The 17,736-nt window shown below is 39.2% G+C and overlaps 1 protein-coding gene across 1 annotated transcript in view; it reads right to left on the bottom strand.

The window, feature by feature from the left end:
* The window catches only part of LOC140729730 (doublecortin domain-containing protein 1-like), a 537,877-nt gene that overhangs the window by 393,618 nt on the left and 126,523 nt on the right, over positions 1–17,736 (bottom strand). Inside the window, exon 9 of the mRNA XM_073049855.1 lies at positions 9,068–9,234. Coding sequence (XP_072905956.1) covers positions 9,068–9,234 — 167 coding nt within the window. The remainder of the gene's footprint in view (positions 1–9,067; positions 9,235–17,736) is intronic.

Genomic DNA, 17,736 nt, shown 5'->3' with positions numbered 1-17,736 from the left:
GTCTTTGCACAGTTTGTCCTCTTTTGCGCATTGTTTGTCAGTCTTTGTGTGTAGTTTTTCATTGGTTCTATGGTATTTCTTTGTTCTATTGTGAATGCCCGCAAGAAAATGTGGGCATATCTTCAAAGAAGACCACAACCTTGTTGTGGCTTGGAGGCTTGTATGCCCCAACAACCTGGGGAGCAATGTTGGCTGGAGTCAGAGCCTTGCACTTTGGCTCTTGGTAGGAGAGCCATACCAAAAAAGTTTTGTCCATACCAAACTGGACAAAGCATAGAGGCCAAACTAACAGTGGTTCACCAGTGCTCCAGGTTCAGGGGTTCAGCCCAGGGCTAGCGACCTTGACTAGTAAAACAAAACTGTTATGGAAACAGCAATAAGTAACCCTTCTACATCCTGGTGGCAAGGAGGGAGATGGAGGACCTTTATTGAATTGAATTGACTTTATTACTTACATCCTTCCAATACATGAGTAAAAATCCTTACGTTACGTCTCTGTCTAAATGTGCAATGTGCAATTTATAGTGATTTGTAATAAATAGTATGTACAACAGGACAGTCAATTTAACATAGAAGTACAATTGTATCAGTATGAATTAATCAGTCTGATGGCCTGGTGGAAGAAGCTGTCTCGGAGCCTGTTGGTCCTGGCTTTTATGCTGCGGTACTGTTTCCCAGATGGTAGCAGCTGGAACAGTTTATGATTGGGGTGACTCGGGTCCCCAATGATCCTTCGGGCCCTTTTTAACACACCTGCCTTTGTAAATATCCTGAATAGTGGGAAGTTCACATCAACAGATACGCTGGGCTGTCTGCACCACTCTCTGCAGAATCCTGCGACTGAGAGAAGTACAGTTTCCATACCAGGCAGCCAGTCAGGATGTTCTCAATTGTGCACCTGTAGAAAGTTCTTCAGATTTGGGGGCCCATACCAAACTTCTTCAACCATCTGAGGTGAAAGAGGCGCTGTTGTGCTTTTTTCACCACACAGTCGGTATGTACAGACCACGTGAGATCCTCGATGATGTGTATGCCGAGGAACTTAAAGCTATTCACCTTCTCCAACCTAGATCCATTGATATCAATAGGGGTTAGCCCGTCTCCATTTCTCCTGCAGTCCATAACCAGCTCCTTTGTTTTTGCGACATTGAGGGAGAGGCTGTTTTCTTGACACCACTGTGTCAGGGTGATGACTTCTTCTCTGTAGGCTGCCTCATTATTAGTTGAGATTAGGCCAATCAATGTAGCATCATCAGCAAATTTAATTAGCAGATTGGAGCTGTGGTGGTGACACAGTCATGGGTATACAGAGGGTAAAGGAGGGGGCTCAGGACACAGCCCCGAGGGGCAACTGCTCTGAGGAGCAGGGGGACAGAGGTGAGGGAGCCCATTCTTACTACATGCCGGTGATCTGTCAGGAAGTCCAGGATCCAGCTACACAAGGCAGGATGAAGGCCGAGGTCTCTGAGCTTCTTGTCGAGCCTGGAGGGAATTACAGTGTTGAGTGCTGAATTGTAGTCCAAGAACAGCATTCTGACATAAGCATCCTTCTTCTCCAGATGTGTAAGGACGGTGTGAAGAGCTCTGGCTATTGTGTCACCTGTCGATCGATTGTATCGGTAGGTGAATTGTAGGGGGTCCAGTGTGGGTGGCAGTATGATGCAGATGTAGTCCATGGCCAGCTTCTCAAAGCATTTGCTTATTATTCAGGTGAATGCGACAGGACTCCAGTTGTTCAGACATGTTACCTTGGTCTAAGCACCAGCACAGGCAGAAAGTAAGTAGCCATAGATGCACTTCAATGATAAATTTACTTTGAACTTTGAGAATGCAGGGCATTTGGGAGTAATGGCGGACTCATCCATAAGTTAATTTGTTTCTTCACATTGACATGTTTTCTTTCCTTAATAAATTCTGTCATTAATGATGACCTACCAGGTTACTGGAATAGTAAGCATCATAAAATGTGACTTCAACTATTACCATATGAGCTTGAATTCAATTGCAAATACAAGCTATCTCTACTGCCCATTATGCCACTGACAGTTAGGGCAGCAATGAAGGTCCTCCATCTCTGGCAGTGTTCAGGGCTTCCTTTGTCATGTCTGTACCTTGGTTTTCCTTACTGTTAGTCATGTAAGTTCCGGGTGGAAACTCAGGAATACCGTCACACTCAGATGCAGAAGGATTCTTCATTGCTGTTTCCGTAATTGCTTTGTTTACCAGTCAGGGTTGTTAGCACTAAGCTGAACCCCCAAACTTGGAAGACTGGTGGACCCACTTAGTCTGGCATCTACCCTTTGACCTGGTTGGCATGGGTGACCCTATCAAGAGCCAAAGCATAAAGACCTGACTACAGCCAACATAGATTTCCAGTGACAGAGGTACTCAAGCCTCCACTGTGGTCCTCTTGGAGGAAGATACAAGCTGACATTCATAGAAATTGTTTTAAAAACACAACCATTTCACAAATACAAAACAGAAGCTACAGTACTCTTAGCATATTTATTCACCAACATCTTCAATGAGATAATAACAAATCATTTTGATTCCTCTTCAGATGTGAATAATCCTCCCATTTCAAGGTCAGAAAATTCATGAGAGATTGCAGAGTAATATAGTTCTCTGTGCAGTTTTGCATGCAGTAAGATATGATCAGCATTAAAATAGAATTTTGGTGTGCAGATTCAGACATCATGCCTAGGGATGGTCTTCCACTGGAGTCAGTGGAATATAGATTCACTGGAGTGATTGCCAGAAGAAGGCGCCAATGCACCGGATCGGGAAAAGCTGCAGAATGTTGTAGATTCAGCCAGCTCCATCATGGGCACTAGCCTCCCCAGCATCGAGGAAATCTTCAAACTGCAATACCACAAGAAGGTGTCATCCATAATTAGGGACCCACACCACCCAGGACATGTTCTATTCTCATTACTGACATTGGAGAGGAGGGACAGGAGCCTGAAGATACACACTCAACATTTCAGGAACAACATATCCCCCTCCATCATCAGATTTCTGAATGGACAATGAACACATGAGCACTACCTCACTATTTGCTCTCTTTTCGCACTATTTATTTGTTTGGTTATATTTCTTATTGTAACATAGTAATATGTTTTTAAGTATTGCATTATACTGCTGTTGCAAAACAACAAATTTCATGACATATGTCAGTGATAAGAAACCTGATTTTGACAACACACACAAAATGGCCTGCTGTGTTCCACCAGCATTTTGTGGGTGTTGTTTGAATTTTCAGCATCTGCAGATTTCCTCGTGTTTAACCGGATTTTGATTCTGATTAGTTCTTATGCTTTTGTACTAATAAAAGGCCAGGAATGTTTGCAGATTCCTCCTGTTGGTGATTCCTTCACTCTCTACTTAACCACAGTTGTTGGTGCACACTGACCTTGGCCATGACTATGAGATCACTGAAGTTTTTGCGACATTCATTAACATCATTGGGACTTGATTCCTGGCAGTGTCCTTCCTTGGTACCTTCTCCCACTGCTGTTTGAAGGGAATTTTGACATTCAATGAGAAGAGCATCTCTCCTCATTGACCTATGCTCCCAGATCTACCTTAAAAAATCAGTCTCAAAGATGAACAGATGAGTTTCCAAAGAGTTCCTACCACCAGTGGCAGGAATTGACCTAAGTCATTGGTGCTATAATAGCATTATGCTAACCACTATGCTACCATGCAACATCACTGGTTGATGACAAAGAGTGATTCTCTTCTTATTGAATGCCAAAATTCCCTTCAGGCAAATGGCAGTGGGGGAAGGTACCAGTCACTACCAGGAATCAAATCCCAATGGTGTTGACGAGTGTCAGAGAAACTTCCATAGTCTCCCAGCCATGGCCGTAAAGCAGGAATTCTCAACCTTTTTTTTATGCCACTGAGCCTTACCGAGGGATCCATTGACCCCAGGTTGGGAAACCCTGTATGAAGCCATTCCCCTGCATAAAGAGATGTTTTCATTTAGTGCTAGACAGCTTCATCAATTTCACCTATTCATGAAAGCAGGCCCAGAGTGAGCACTACACATGGAGTTGGCATTGGGTGCTGTCAGTAACCTCAGGCTGAGTTTTAGCATTGGGCCTAACAGTTTGTGCATTGAAATCTCAAGATATCTTTCTTCAATAGGACTTTGTTTCCTGGAGCTCAGGCAAATGAGGGAAGATTTTTTTTAAAAAGAGAACAGTTTTATTTGTCACATGTACATTGAAGCATACAATAAAATGTGTGGTTTGCACCAATGACAAGGCCTTGCTGGGAGCATCCCGCAACTGTCACCATGTTCTGGCAACAACATAACATGCCCACAATTTACTAACCCTAACCTGTATGTCTTTGCAACGTAGGAAGAAACTGGAGCACCCGGAGGAAACTCTTATGGTCATGGGGAGAACGTACAAACTCCTTACAGACAGCGGAAGAATTGAACCCAGGTCGCTAACACTGTAGTAGTGTGATGCTAACCGTTATGCTTTCGTGCTGCCTGGCCCTGTTGATAGAGGTATGCAAAATCATAAAGGGTTAAATGCAAGCAGTCTTTTACCACTGAGGTTGTGTGAGACTAGAAGTAGAAGTCATAAATTAAGGGTGAAAGGTGAAATATTTAAGGGGAAACTGGGAGGAACTTAGTCACTGAGAGGGTGGTGTGAGCGTGGAACAAGCTGCCAGCAGAAGTGCTGGATATAGGTTAAAATGCAAAATTTCAGAGAAGTTTAGATAAGTACATAGAAGGGAGGTATATGGAGGGCTATGGAGTGGGACGAGGCAGAATAAAAGCCTAGCATGGACTAAATGGGCTGAAGGGCTTTCTTCTGAGCTGTAGTGCTCTATGACTCCATGATACTAATGTAGCTTCCAAAGATACATTTGTCATAGTCCCTGAGCACTTCACTAATTCAGGTTAAAAATATGAACAAAGTCATAAATATTACTGCACATAAAAATATCTAACTTTTTCTTAGCTGATATTATTCTACCGATGAACTGGAATTATTAAGTGTTCCTTCCAAATTCCCTTCTCTTCCTATAACATCAGTCAGGCTAGTTTAAATTCTACAATTCCTGTCTCTCTCCCTCTCCCTCTCCCTCTCCCTCTCCCTCTCCCTCTCCCTCTCCCTCTCCCTCTCCCTCTCCCTCTCCCTCTCCCTCTCCCTCTCCCTCTCCCTCTCCCTCTCCCTCCCTCTCCCTCTCCCTCTCCCTCTCCCGCTCCCTCTCCCTCTCCCTCTCCCTCTCCCTCTCCCTCTCCTCTCTCTCTCTCTCTCTCTCTCTCTCTCTCTCTCTCTCTCTCTGTATATATTATATATATATCTTCTTTGCTTTAAACTACTTGTATAATTATATATATATGTATATATTTGTGCGTGTGTGTGTCTTATTGTAATTTGCAGTTTTTATTATTATGTATTGTAAAATACTGCTGCTACAAAACAATTTTCATGACAAATGTCAATGATATTAAACCTGGATTCTGGTTTCCCATCTAGAAGTCATTTTTTCATGTGTGTATTGTGGCAGATTTTTACCATGTGCAGTCAAGCAAAGTTTAACCAGTGGACAATATCAGATGGACCAGCCTTCTTTAAGAAGTCTTTGGTTATTGACAGCAATTTTTCTCATTTTCCGTTCAGGAATACTGACGGTGATTATATCACCATTCTTCTGTAGCGTAGAATTGAAAAGATATCCCAAAGCAATGCTTAAGATCATTTTAGTTGTGATACTTCATTGACTATATTCACAGGCTTAAAACGTATCATCAGACAGACATCAGGGATTGGAGAATAAGACCAGCAGGGTGGGGAGAGAAGGGGCACACTGCAAATAAAATATTAACTTTAACCTGTATTAAATGTGATATTAAAGTCAGGCTGCATTGCATCACTGAGAACAGCTTTACAAATAATGGTGATATCCCAACATGGCAAAAGGTAGATTTTATGTGGATGAAGTAGTTTCAATCTTCCTAAACAATACTCAGAAACGATTTAGAAAAACTTACAAATCACTTTTATAAGCTTTACAAAGAGTGTTCAAAAAATAGTCTAAATACCAAGAAGCAATTCTGACTAAGCAGCACACCATCTGAATGTAAGTCAAATTTTATTTTTAATTACGATAGATGTTGGCTGCAGTTACACTGGTAATGCACTACAGAGAGAAAAATAAATATTCTTCCCATAAATGTATGGCATTTTGTATATGTTAGTCCTGACCTATCTATCCAAATACTCATTGCTTTCATATAAGAAAAAAATTGAAATATAATGTTAAATTGACATATCTCTCCCAGATTAAAAAAATCATTCAATGATGAAAATTCAGATTCTCTATTTTTATCGTGAAATTTGCCAATCATTTTTAAATATTTAACATACCTCAGCCAGCCCAATGCACAGCAAGCACATATATAAATTCTTAAAATTAGAGATTAATAATGTTTAATAGTACATTACATGAATTTTCTGTAAAATTATATATACTATAATGGAAATAAAATGATATTTTAAAATTATCTAGTTGATGTAAATAAATTAATTGAATTATTTAATATAATTGAAATATATTTGATGTATTATCCTGCACGGTTGGATTACACTAGAAAGTTCATCATACTAATGTAAAAAATATTCTCTATTTTGACATTCATATTAAATTTTAATCAGCCAAATCTTATAGAATTTACATGTCCATTTTACATACGTACTGTACACAGTGTTTAAAATGTACTCTGTTGCTGCAAGGAATATGTTGTCACTTTAATAAGACCTGTCCCAGTAAATATAAACTGCACCACATCTTATGTCCAGTGTCATCAAGTTCATGGCTATTGTAAAATAAAAATCACTTTTGAAAATAGCAGAAAATGATTAATTTAGTACAACTGATATACACCTTGTGCAATTAAACTGTCATCTGAAAATAATCAGATTCTTCAAGGAGAACTCTGTCTTGAATACTTCATAACAATTGACACATAAATTTTTAATCGCATCACTCATTTCTCCTCTTTGTATGGTTAACTATGTTGAGCTCAGAGGACAGATGAAGCAGATGCCGCAAAAGAAATCAGGGTTTTGAGATAAGATCGATATTAGAAAAAAAGAGTGTATAATGCACAGACTCAAAGCGTTCGTCATTCCCAATCTTGAACAGTCAAACTGAAACACAGAACATGTGCTGCAGATAATTTGGCACACAAAGAAGAAAACCTCAAGTAAATTATCAACAATTGTTGAGCATCATATGTACCCAGTACACTGTATAATTGTGAAAGAGAAAACGCAAGTTTAGAAATAAAACCTGAGATATGGTGTCATGTATAATTACATTCTGAGACTCTGAAATACTTAAATAAATGCATAATATATAAACACTTTTAAACGGAATTGTATAATAAAAAACTTTCCAGTGCAGTCCCAGATGACATATCAAGCTCTCCGAGCAGTTGGATGGCTTGTGAATGCACAGAACCTGTTGAGTTATACTCCTGCAGAGAAACTGGCATAGTGTAGCACCCAAGGGGCTCTTTACTTGTATCTTTACTGAGGGCCAGGTCTATTCAACAATCAGTAACAGTTGTACGTTTCACAGAGTACTTCTATTAATTCAAAATGCACACATTTTCCCTGCATTCGAGGGGTGGGATGTACATTTCACTATGGTGGAGTTTATATTTATTACATTTGATGAAATATAGGCAAAATAAAATGCAACATTAAGGAGAAGTGTGGAAGGAATAGACTTTAAATTGGAAGGTGGTTCTGTCTTCTCTTTTTTTTATCTGTTTAGCTATACGAAGGCAATGAATGACAGCTACCCAGCTTGAAGCCTACAGAAAACACTGCCTCCCTCTTTCAGTCACTCTGCTGTGGCTTTTTCACACGTTCCTTCCCCAGCAGTGTTTGTCCCCAAACAGAGGAACGGAGCACAATAGCATTCCAGCTGCAGCATCTCGGCCACCAAAACAACCATGTAATGGGAATGCTAATTAGATGCCACTACCCAGGATGACTGAAAGTGTTAAAAGTTTTTCAAAGCTATTAAACTTATTTTTTATATGAATAAAGAAGGGCAAAGAAAGACATACAGGCTTATGTCTGCTAGCTTCAAGCATATTAAATGGACACAGGATGGACATGATCAGTTATTAATTTAATCAGGCCCAAAGTACAAAGTACATTTATTATCAAAGAATGCATATCATATACAACCTTGAGATTTATTTTCTTGCAGGAACACACAGGAAAACAAAGAAATAGAATCCAAGAAAAACCATACATAGCAAAGACCGACAAACATCCAAAGTGCAAAAGAGGACAAATACTTTTTTAAAAAGTAACCAAATAATACGGAAAACGTGAACTGCAGAGGCCCCAAAAGCAAGTCCACAGGCATTAGAACATAGGTTCATTATAAAATTAATGCAACTGTTCTAATAGCAATTTGCATTGAGAATTTCCACTCCTTTATGTTCCAAATTCTTTACCGATCCATTGCATAAAAGAAATTAAAATCTACAGTTTGATAATTAGGTTTGAGTATATTGCTCTTTGTACTGTTTCATTTTAACATAAATAGCAACTGCTAACTTTTATTCTTTGAAATAGATTTTGCTCACCATATTACTTTGTGTATTATTTCACCGACTGAATCATGGGGTAGAGATTGTGAAGTGGGACTTTAAAAAGACCTGTCCCTCTGCTGCAGTTTAAAAAGAATCCCCTGTTAGCTGAGAAGGAAGAGGGTGGTCTGTCATTTCTCGTGAATGAAATATTTGCATTCACAGCAATCCCGAGTGTGTGAATTGCTGTAACATTTCACAGTGTGTCACAGAAAGATTAGGCACATGACATCTTACACTGAAAGACAGATACAATTAGCGTCATTATTGTTGGCTCAGAGATCACAGTGAAAATATTCTGGCCTCCACTGGGTACTGGAACACATGTATTACATGTCACATTTATTTAATGACATAAGTGTCAATCACTGTCTATAATAGATATGACTGAAAAGAAGCCTCTTTAAAAGTGCTGCATCTCACCTGCTTTCTGTAATTCCTTGCAGCCTTCAGCTTTTGATTTATAGCCTTTATGATTCCCTGGATGTACGCCTTAGATCCGGACAGAATGAACCCTTCCCCTTTAGAGACCCAGACAGGTCCACGGAGAGGTGTGATGGAATTCTGCAGGCACTTGTCGAGCAATGGAACTGTAGAAAAAAAGAGATCAATCCATTCTGTTGCAGACACCAACTTGAGCCACAGATCGGAATCTAGACCAACAGTACTCAGCATCTCTTTTTATATATACCCTGAAGAGGCACTGACAAGAGCAAGTCCTGGATTACTAGTGGTCACCATCAAGGGGTATAGATATTTATACATGTGTACTGAGCCCCCAACTGTACAGTCATGAGGTTTCCCAAGTACACCTGAATAGGTCTGAGCTGTGCCTTACTAACTGCACACGGTGTCGTGGTGTGCACTCATTATCTTATCTTTTCATTTATCACAGTTGGGTTGAAGCAAACCTTGCTGAAACAAAACTTTTATTGTTCTGAGACTTGCATTATGTCTCTTTTCTTTATATAAACTGATTTCCATCCTAGAGGAACAGATGTGTGCAAGAATTACGACAGGCATTGATGATTCCCAGTACAATGCCAAACAAATCCTACTGACTGTTATAAAGTGCAAACACATCGAACTATATTGTCACTATTCAGAAAGTAACTTCCATGGCTATTTTCATTCAATCCATATTTATGAATATTTAAAAACTCTTAATGAAGTCATGCTTATATATTAAAAAATTTAAAAATACTTACATCCTTTGCATAAATTACAGTTTAGTATTTAATTAATAGGCAATGGTTTGCCAATTGAAAATATATAAAGTACCAAATAAATTGTAAATAAAAAATAATAAATAAAGAATGAAATAATCAAACAGATAAATAGATAGAAAAATAAATACCTAAATAAATAGATCAATAAATAAATAGGCAGATAGATAAATACATAAATGAATAGATAAATAGACGTGTAGTTTCACAGTTAGATAGAAGGTAGGTAGATAGGTAGATAGATAGATAAAATATCTAATCAGACTGAACCCATTTTAATTCCCATTATTTTTATATGCAATATACAATTGTTTGTGAATCAGTCAGTGATGATACATAAATATTTTAAAGTTATATCTACGGTTTTGATTCTGCTTTTTTGGGGATCAATGCACCAGCCCTGGTTTACCAACAGCGAGCTTTCAGATCACTGCCTGAGTGCTGATATATGTCACCCTGATCATTCTTACTCAGCCAAAATTAAGCCAACAGCTGCTGTGACTTTTTGTTTATATGTTTGCCGTCACATTTTTGCTCCCTCAGGTGCTGACGAGAAATGGTTAAGCAGTCATTTTTCTTAAATATTGATGCCTATCCGAATTTGTATTTTTTTTATTAACTACTGAATGGAATGACAAGAGCACGATTGCTGTACTTAAAGCAATTTTTCACAGCTGCTTTGCTTTCCTCCGTGATCCCATTAAATTGACAGGCCCAGCCTTCAGGGTTTCTAACATTACAGTTATGGAACACAGTGCTGATTTCATTTTTGTTGCTTGGTGCACCTAATGGAATATGGCTTTATCCATGAGAAAAAGAAGACATTACTTAAGGTAATATATTTGTACAACCAGAAAGAACATTCAAATGTCTCTTGCAGCAGCAGTTCAGCACCTGGGTTCCTTAGGTTTCTGAGAATTAGTGGGCTTGCTGTGTGCCAATAAATGTGGAGCGGGCTCAGAATCAAAGTTCAAAGTTCAAACTAAATTTAGCACCAAAATACATATCTACCATCACAACACTGAGATCCATTTTCCTGCAGGCATTCACAATAAGTACAAGAAACATAGTAGAATCAGTGAAAGACCGCATCCAACAGGACGGACAAACAACCGGGGTGCAAAAGACAACAAACTGTGCAAATACAGAAGAAAAAAATAATAATAGAAAATAAACAAGCAATAAATATCAAGAACATGAGATAAACAGTCCTCGAAAGTGAGTCCATTGGCTGGGCGAACAGTTCAGTGATAGGGCAAGTGAAGTTATCCCCTCTGGTTATTCAATCGAGTAATTCTCTACTTTAGAGAATGTAGCGTGAGTCGTGGCTTTTTTTTCTCTCCCCCTCCTCAAGTTGTTGAAGCAGTTATGCATTAAATATGCTGCAGATCTTTTGCCTGGGTAAGTGGAGCAAAATGTATAAATCGTTCATGCCTTGCTGCCTCAGTTCAAGGATTGTCATTGATCATTTGTAACTATATCCACTCCTTGTTCCATGAGTAATGGGTTCATCAGATGTACGGTTAAATTGAGAGTGATGAGGCCGTACGCCTGTAAAAGGGAGATGCCATGTTCCAGGCCGGCCTCAAAACAGCATGGGCTCTAAGGCCGATATTCAAAACCACCACACTCATCATACGCTTGCTGGTTCTGAATGGGCTCAAGAATAGTAAGCACCGGGGTTTTTACAATATTCTTTATCTCTCTTACTTATTCTACCACCCAGATTCCTCATCTCCTAACGACCGTTGGCATATAAGTAGCAAAACAATTTAGAGTCTTAACTGACCTAAATTATAAGGTCATTGTACAGAGCGTGTCAGAATGTAATATAAAAATGCAGTTTAATCCATTCCTGTGCTGAAAGAGCTAATAATACAGTACTTTGGTGTTATATGCTTCAGTGACCTTCTACTGATTTAAAAATGGTGGGGCTAAAGTAATTAAAAATGTGCATTTCACATTCCAAATATTATTAATGATGAGGGAAAGCTAAAATATGTATTTCCTGAAGAGACAAAGTAGACATATTGGAATTTGTTTGAGGAATGAGGGGCACGTTTAGTTGTTGTTGATTATGTTATGGTGAATTATACTCAGTGGCCACTTTATTAGGTGCAAGAGGTACAGGAGGAAGATAATTAAGTGGCCACAGAGTGTATTTCTTTATGTTCATGGTCATATGCTGCTGTAGCCTATTCATCCACTGTATGGTTCGATGTGTTGTGCATTCAGAGATGCTCTTCTGCACACCACTGTTGTAACACGTGGGTATTTGAGTTACTGTCACCCTCCTGTCAGGTTGAACCAGCCTGGCCATTCCCCCCGAACTCTCATTTGTCACTCACTGGATATATATATTTTTTTGTTTCTCTCACCATTCAAGGCAGCTTAAATGGTTCGGCATGAACTAGATGGGCCAAAGGGCCTGTTTCTGTGCTGTATTTTTCTATAGGTCTACAGCTATTTTCTGTAAACTTTAGGGACTGTTATCTGTGAAAATCCCAGGAGATCAGCATCTTCTGATGCACTCAAGCCACTTGTCTGACACCAAAAATCATTCCACGGTCAAAGTCATTTAGATGACATGTTCTCCTCATTCTGATGTTTGGTCTGAACAACAACTGAATCCTTTGACCATGTCTGCATGCTTTTATGCATTGCATTGCTGCCAAATGATTGGCTGATTAGATATTTGCATAAACGTGCAGGTGTACAGGTATACCTAATAAAGTGGTCACTGAGAGTATATTGGTGGGATTTAATCTGTTTGAAGATTAGAGATTTTTGTCTTGCATTTGCTCTCATTAACTTTTCAGAGAATGTTTTACAAATTTTAAACTGTGGCTTTAGGTGCTTAGGAGAAAACATTGGCTTGAACCTGCACAATGCTATTACAGCTCAGGATGTCATAGTTCTAAGTTCAATTCTGATGCCACCTGTAAGGAGTCTGTACATCCTCCCAGTGGAATATGTGGGTTTTCTCCAGGTGATCTGGTTTCCTCCTACAGTCAGTCCAAAGATGTACTGGCTGGTAGGTTAATTGGTCATTATACATTGTCCCATGATTAGGCTAGGGTTAAATCAGAGGTTGCTGGGCAATGCAGCTTAAAGGGCCAGTTAGAGTCAATTCTGCACTGTATCTTAATAAATAAAATAAAAAACTTCTTTCTCCAGACAATCTATGGGAACTGGTCTTTGTGCTTCACATGCATGAATGGAACAAGATGCCTATACAAATTCCTTCAAAGACTCTTTACCCATCAGGCATGGTCAATCATCACACTTCAATTTAAACCTGAGAGAATGATTATACCAAGCAATGGAGGAGTTTGTAATCTCTGTGCCTGCTTCAGAAAATAAGTTATCAAAGTCAAAGTAGATTTATTATTGATGTATATATCACCATACACTACCCTGAGATTCATTTTCTTGCAGACATTTATAGGAAAATAAAGAAATACAACAGAATTTATGAAAAACTATTTCAAAACAATAGCCACGACAATGAATGTGCAAAAAAAGACAAATTGTACCAATGAAAATAAATAAATAATACCAAGAACCTCAGTTGTAAACTCTTGAAAGTGAGTCCGTATGTCATCTAAACTTTGACAAGTTTCCATAGATATGTGGTGGAGAGTATATTGACCTGTTGCATCACAGCCTGGTATGGAAGTATCAGTTCCCTTGAATGGAAATTCTTACAAAAGGTAGTAGATACGGTCCAGACTATCATGGGTAAAGCCCTCCCCATCATTGAGCATAACCACACAGAGCACAGTCGCAGGAAAGCAGCATCCACCATCAAGAAACCCCCACCATCCAGGCCATGAGCTTTTTGCTGTTGCCATCAGGAAGGTGGTACAGGACCCTCAAGATCCGCACCTCCAGGTTCAGGAACAGTTATTATTCCTCGACCATCAGGCTATTGAACCAGTGGGAATAACCTTACTCAACTTCACTCACCCCATCACTGAACTGTTCCCACAGCATACAAACTCACTTTCAAGGACTCTTCATCTCATGTTCTTGATATTTATTGATTTTTTTTTGTATTTGCTCAGTTTGCTGTCCTGTTGGGTAGGGTCTTTCAATGATTCCATTATGATTCTTGGATTTATTGAGTATGCCCACAAGAAAGCAAACCTCACAGTTGTATATGGTGACATATATGTACTTTGACAATAAATCTACTTTAAATTTTGAACTTTTGAATTTTGTAGAATCATTCAGAGTTGAGGTGAATCATTCAGTTGAGTTACCCACTCTGGCTCGGAAGCCTGATGGTTGAAGGATAATAATTGTTCCTGAATCTGCTGGTGTGGGGCTTAAGACTACTGTACATCCTGACCTTGATTATAGACGAGGTACTATTGATGAACTCAAGATTCAAGATTCAAGATTGTCTAACGTCATTTCCCATGCACAAATGTAAAGGAAAATAAAATAATTGTTACTGAGATTTGATGCAGCACAAAAAAAATACAAAAAGGTGAAGAATACAGTAATGATAAATAGCACAATAAATATAAGTACATAAGATGGTTTATATACATAGGTTGATTATATGCCATAAAGTGATGCTAGGCTGAGAAGTGTCTGTAAATAAAATGACTCTGACAAGAACTGATAGAATAGTGGTGGAGGGTGATGTGGGGGGGCGTGCGTTAGTGGATGAAGGTGTTGATCAGTCTTACTGTTTTTGAAGCTGGTGATTCCGGCATGGATGCTAAATAGCCTTCTCCCTGATGGGAGTGGAACAAATAGTCCATGAGGAGGGTGGATAGCATCCTTCATTATATTACTGGTCTTTTTTCAGCAGCCTTCTGCATTATGTGTCCTTGATAGCGGGTGGCAGATGCCAGTGATGTGTTGGGCAGTTTTGACTACCCGTTGTAGTGCCTTCCTGTCCACCGCAGTGCGGTTTCCGTACCATGCAGTGATGCAGTGATTATTCCTTGCTTTTCACTGATGAGCTGTTTATCAGAGAAATCCATCTCTAGAAGGCATTAACCCCGAAAATACAGAAAGAACGAAATCTGAGCAGTGGAACAAACACTGCTCAGGTGTGGAACAAGCCCTCCTACTGTTAAACTGGTGTACTTTGAGCTATTCTACACAAATAAAACAAAACCAATCTATATCAATTTTTATTTCTTGGTCTCATTAGCTTGAAATCTCACAATCAGTTGTTAATAACAGGCAAAAGATGACATTTAATTAAGCCAACATTTTCAGAATCAGAATCAGGTTTATTATCACCAGCACATGCTGTGAAATTTGTTAAATTAGGAGCATCAATATAATGCAATACATGATAATAGATAAAGAAAAAAAAGGAAATAAATAAATTACTGTAAGAATATATGTGTGTGTATATTAGATTTTAAATAGTGCATAAACAGAAATAATATATTTTAATAAACAAGTGAGGTAGTGGTCACTTGTTCAATGTCCATTCAGGAATCGGAGGGCAGAGGGGAAGAAGCTGTTCCTGAATCGCTGAGTGTGTGCCTTCAGGCTTCTGTACCTCCCTCCTGATGGTAACAATGAGAAGGGGGCATACCCTGGGTGACAAAGTCCTTAATAATAGACGTCACATTTCTGAGACATCGATCTTTGAAGGTGACTTGGATACTATGGAAGCTAGTACCCAAGATGAAGCTGACTAGATTTACAACTTTCTGCAGCTTGTTATGGTCTGTGCAGTAGCAACCCCCCCCCCCCCCCCCATACCAGACAGTGATTCAGCCTGTCAGAATGCTCTCCACAGGACATCTACATCTAAGTTTTCAAGGGTTTTAGTTGACAAACTAAATCTCTTCAAAGTCCTAATGAAATATATCTGCTGTCTTGCTTTCTTTATAACTGCATTGATATGTTGAGACCAGGTTAGATCCGCAGAGATCTTGACACCCAAGAATTTGAAATTGCTCACTCTGTCCTCTTCTGATACCTCTATGAGGATTGGTTAATGTTCCCTCAGCTTACCCTTCCTGAAGTCCACAATCAGCTCTTTCGTCTTATTAACACTGAGTGAAAGGTTGCTTCTGCTATATCACGTTCTCATCTCCATCTGAGATTCTACCAAAAATGGTTGTATCATTAGCAAATTTATAGATGGTATTTGAGCTATTCCTAGTCTCACAGTCATGGGTACGGAGAGAGTAGAGCAGTGGGCTTAGCACACCCCCTGGGGTGTGCCAGTGTTCATCATCAGCAAGGAGGAGAACTCTAGTGTAAAATTTAGTTTGGATTGTTTATATATAAGATCATAGACATAGGAGAAGAATTAGGTCATTCAGCCCATTGAGTTTGCTCCACCATTCCATCATGGCTGCGATATTATTCCTCTCAACCCCATTCTCCTGACTCTTCCCCATAACCCTTGACCCTCTTACTAATCAATAACCAATCTAACTCTGCTTTAAATATACCCAATGACTTGGCCTCCACAGTTATTTGGAGGCCAAGTCAATGTGTTCCACAGACTCACCATCCTCTGGTTAAAGAAATTCCTCCTCATCTCAGTTCTGTCCTTGTATTCTGTGCCCTCTGGTCTTAAACTCTGCCACTACTGAAACATCCTCTCCATGTCCACTCTACCCAGAATCTAGGCCTTTCAATATTTACTAAATTTCTATGCGATTTCCCCCCTCGTCCTTCTAAACTCCAGAGCCATCAAATGATCTATGTCCTTTAATACACTTGGTTAACAAATTTTTAATCTATCCAGTAATATGGGAGGAACTCAGTCTACATTTCAGGCTGTAACCTTTCAGACATGCTAAAGGGTTGCAACCCAAAATGTCAACTGTTTATTCCTTTCCATAGATGGTGCCTGGCCTTCTGAGTTCCTCCAATATTTTGTGTGCGTTACTCAGAACTTACTCTTGTTTGAGATTCTGCAGATGCTGGAAATCCAGAGTAACACACACAAAATGCTGGAAGAACTCGACAGGTCAGGCAGTGTCTATGGAAAATGAATAAACAGTGGGGGTTTTGGGCCGATACCCTTCACCAGGACGGGAAAGGAAGGGGGAAGAAACCAGAATAAGAAAGTGAGGCAAGGGAAGGAGCACAAGCTGTAAGATGATAGGTGAAACTAGGTGAGGGGGAAGGTGGGTGGGTGAGGGAGGGCGGATGAAGTAAGAAACTGGTAGGATGGTTGGAAAAGGTAAAGGTGCAGAAGAAGGAACCATCACCCTGGTTATGCCTTCTTTGCATTGCTATTGTCAGAAAGGAGATACAGGAGCCTAAAGGCACACACTCAACGATTCAGTAACAGCTTCTTCCCCTCTACCATCAGATTTCCAAATGGACACTGAACCCATGAACATTTCCTCACTTTTTATTTATATTTTTACACTACTTATTTAACTATATATATAAAAATTACTATAATTCAGTTCTTTTCTCTATTGTCATGTATTACCACCACAAAGCTAACAAACTTTATGACATATGCTGGTGATAGTAAATTGGATTCTGATTCAGATTGTCTTCTATGAATTTCCAATGGCCACGCTTTATATGTTAATTATCCTTGGACACTTTCAGATTGTCAATCTGGTACTCTTCAGTAAAACAAAACATGCATCATTGTTGTGTATAAGAGATCTAGTTTACCATTGGCCAGTTTAGTACCTTTCTACTGTATATCATCATTTCCTGTGACTTTATCTTGCGAAATATTGAACGAGACAGACTAAGACCAAAAATACGATAGGAGATGTAAGTAACTCATCAGAGACAGTCCTCTGCTCATGGCCAAAGACAAAAAACAATTCAAGATGCAAGATTGTTTAATGTAATTTCCTATACACTAGGGTAAAGGAGAACAAAATAATTGTTACTTGGATC

Source organism: Hemitrygon akajei, chromosome 6 (genome assembly GCF_048418815.1).
Source record: "Hemitrygon akajei chromosome 6, sHemAka1.3, whole genome shotgun sequence".
In the NCBI taxonomy this organism is placed as follows: domain Eukaryota; kingdom Metazoa; phylum Chordata; class Chondrichthyes; order Myliobatiformes; family Dasyatidae; genus Hemitrygon; species Hemitrygon akajei.
The sequence above is the reverse complement of the archived record's forward strand: the minus strand, read 5'-3'. Positions and strand labels throughout refer to the sequence as shown.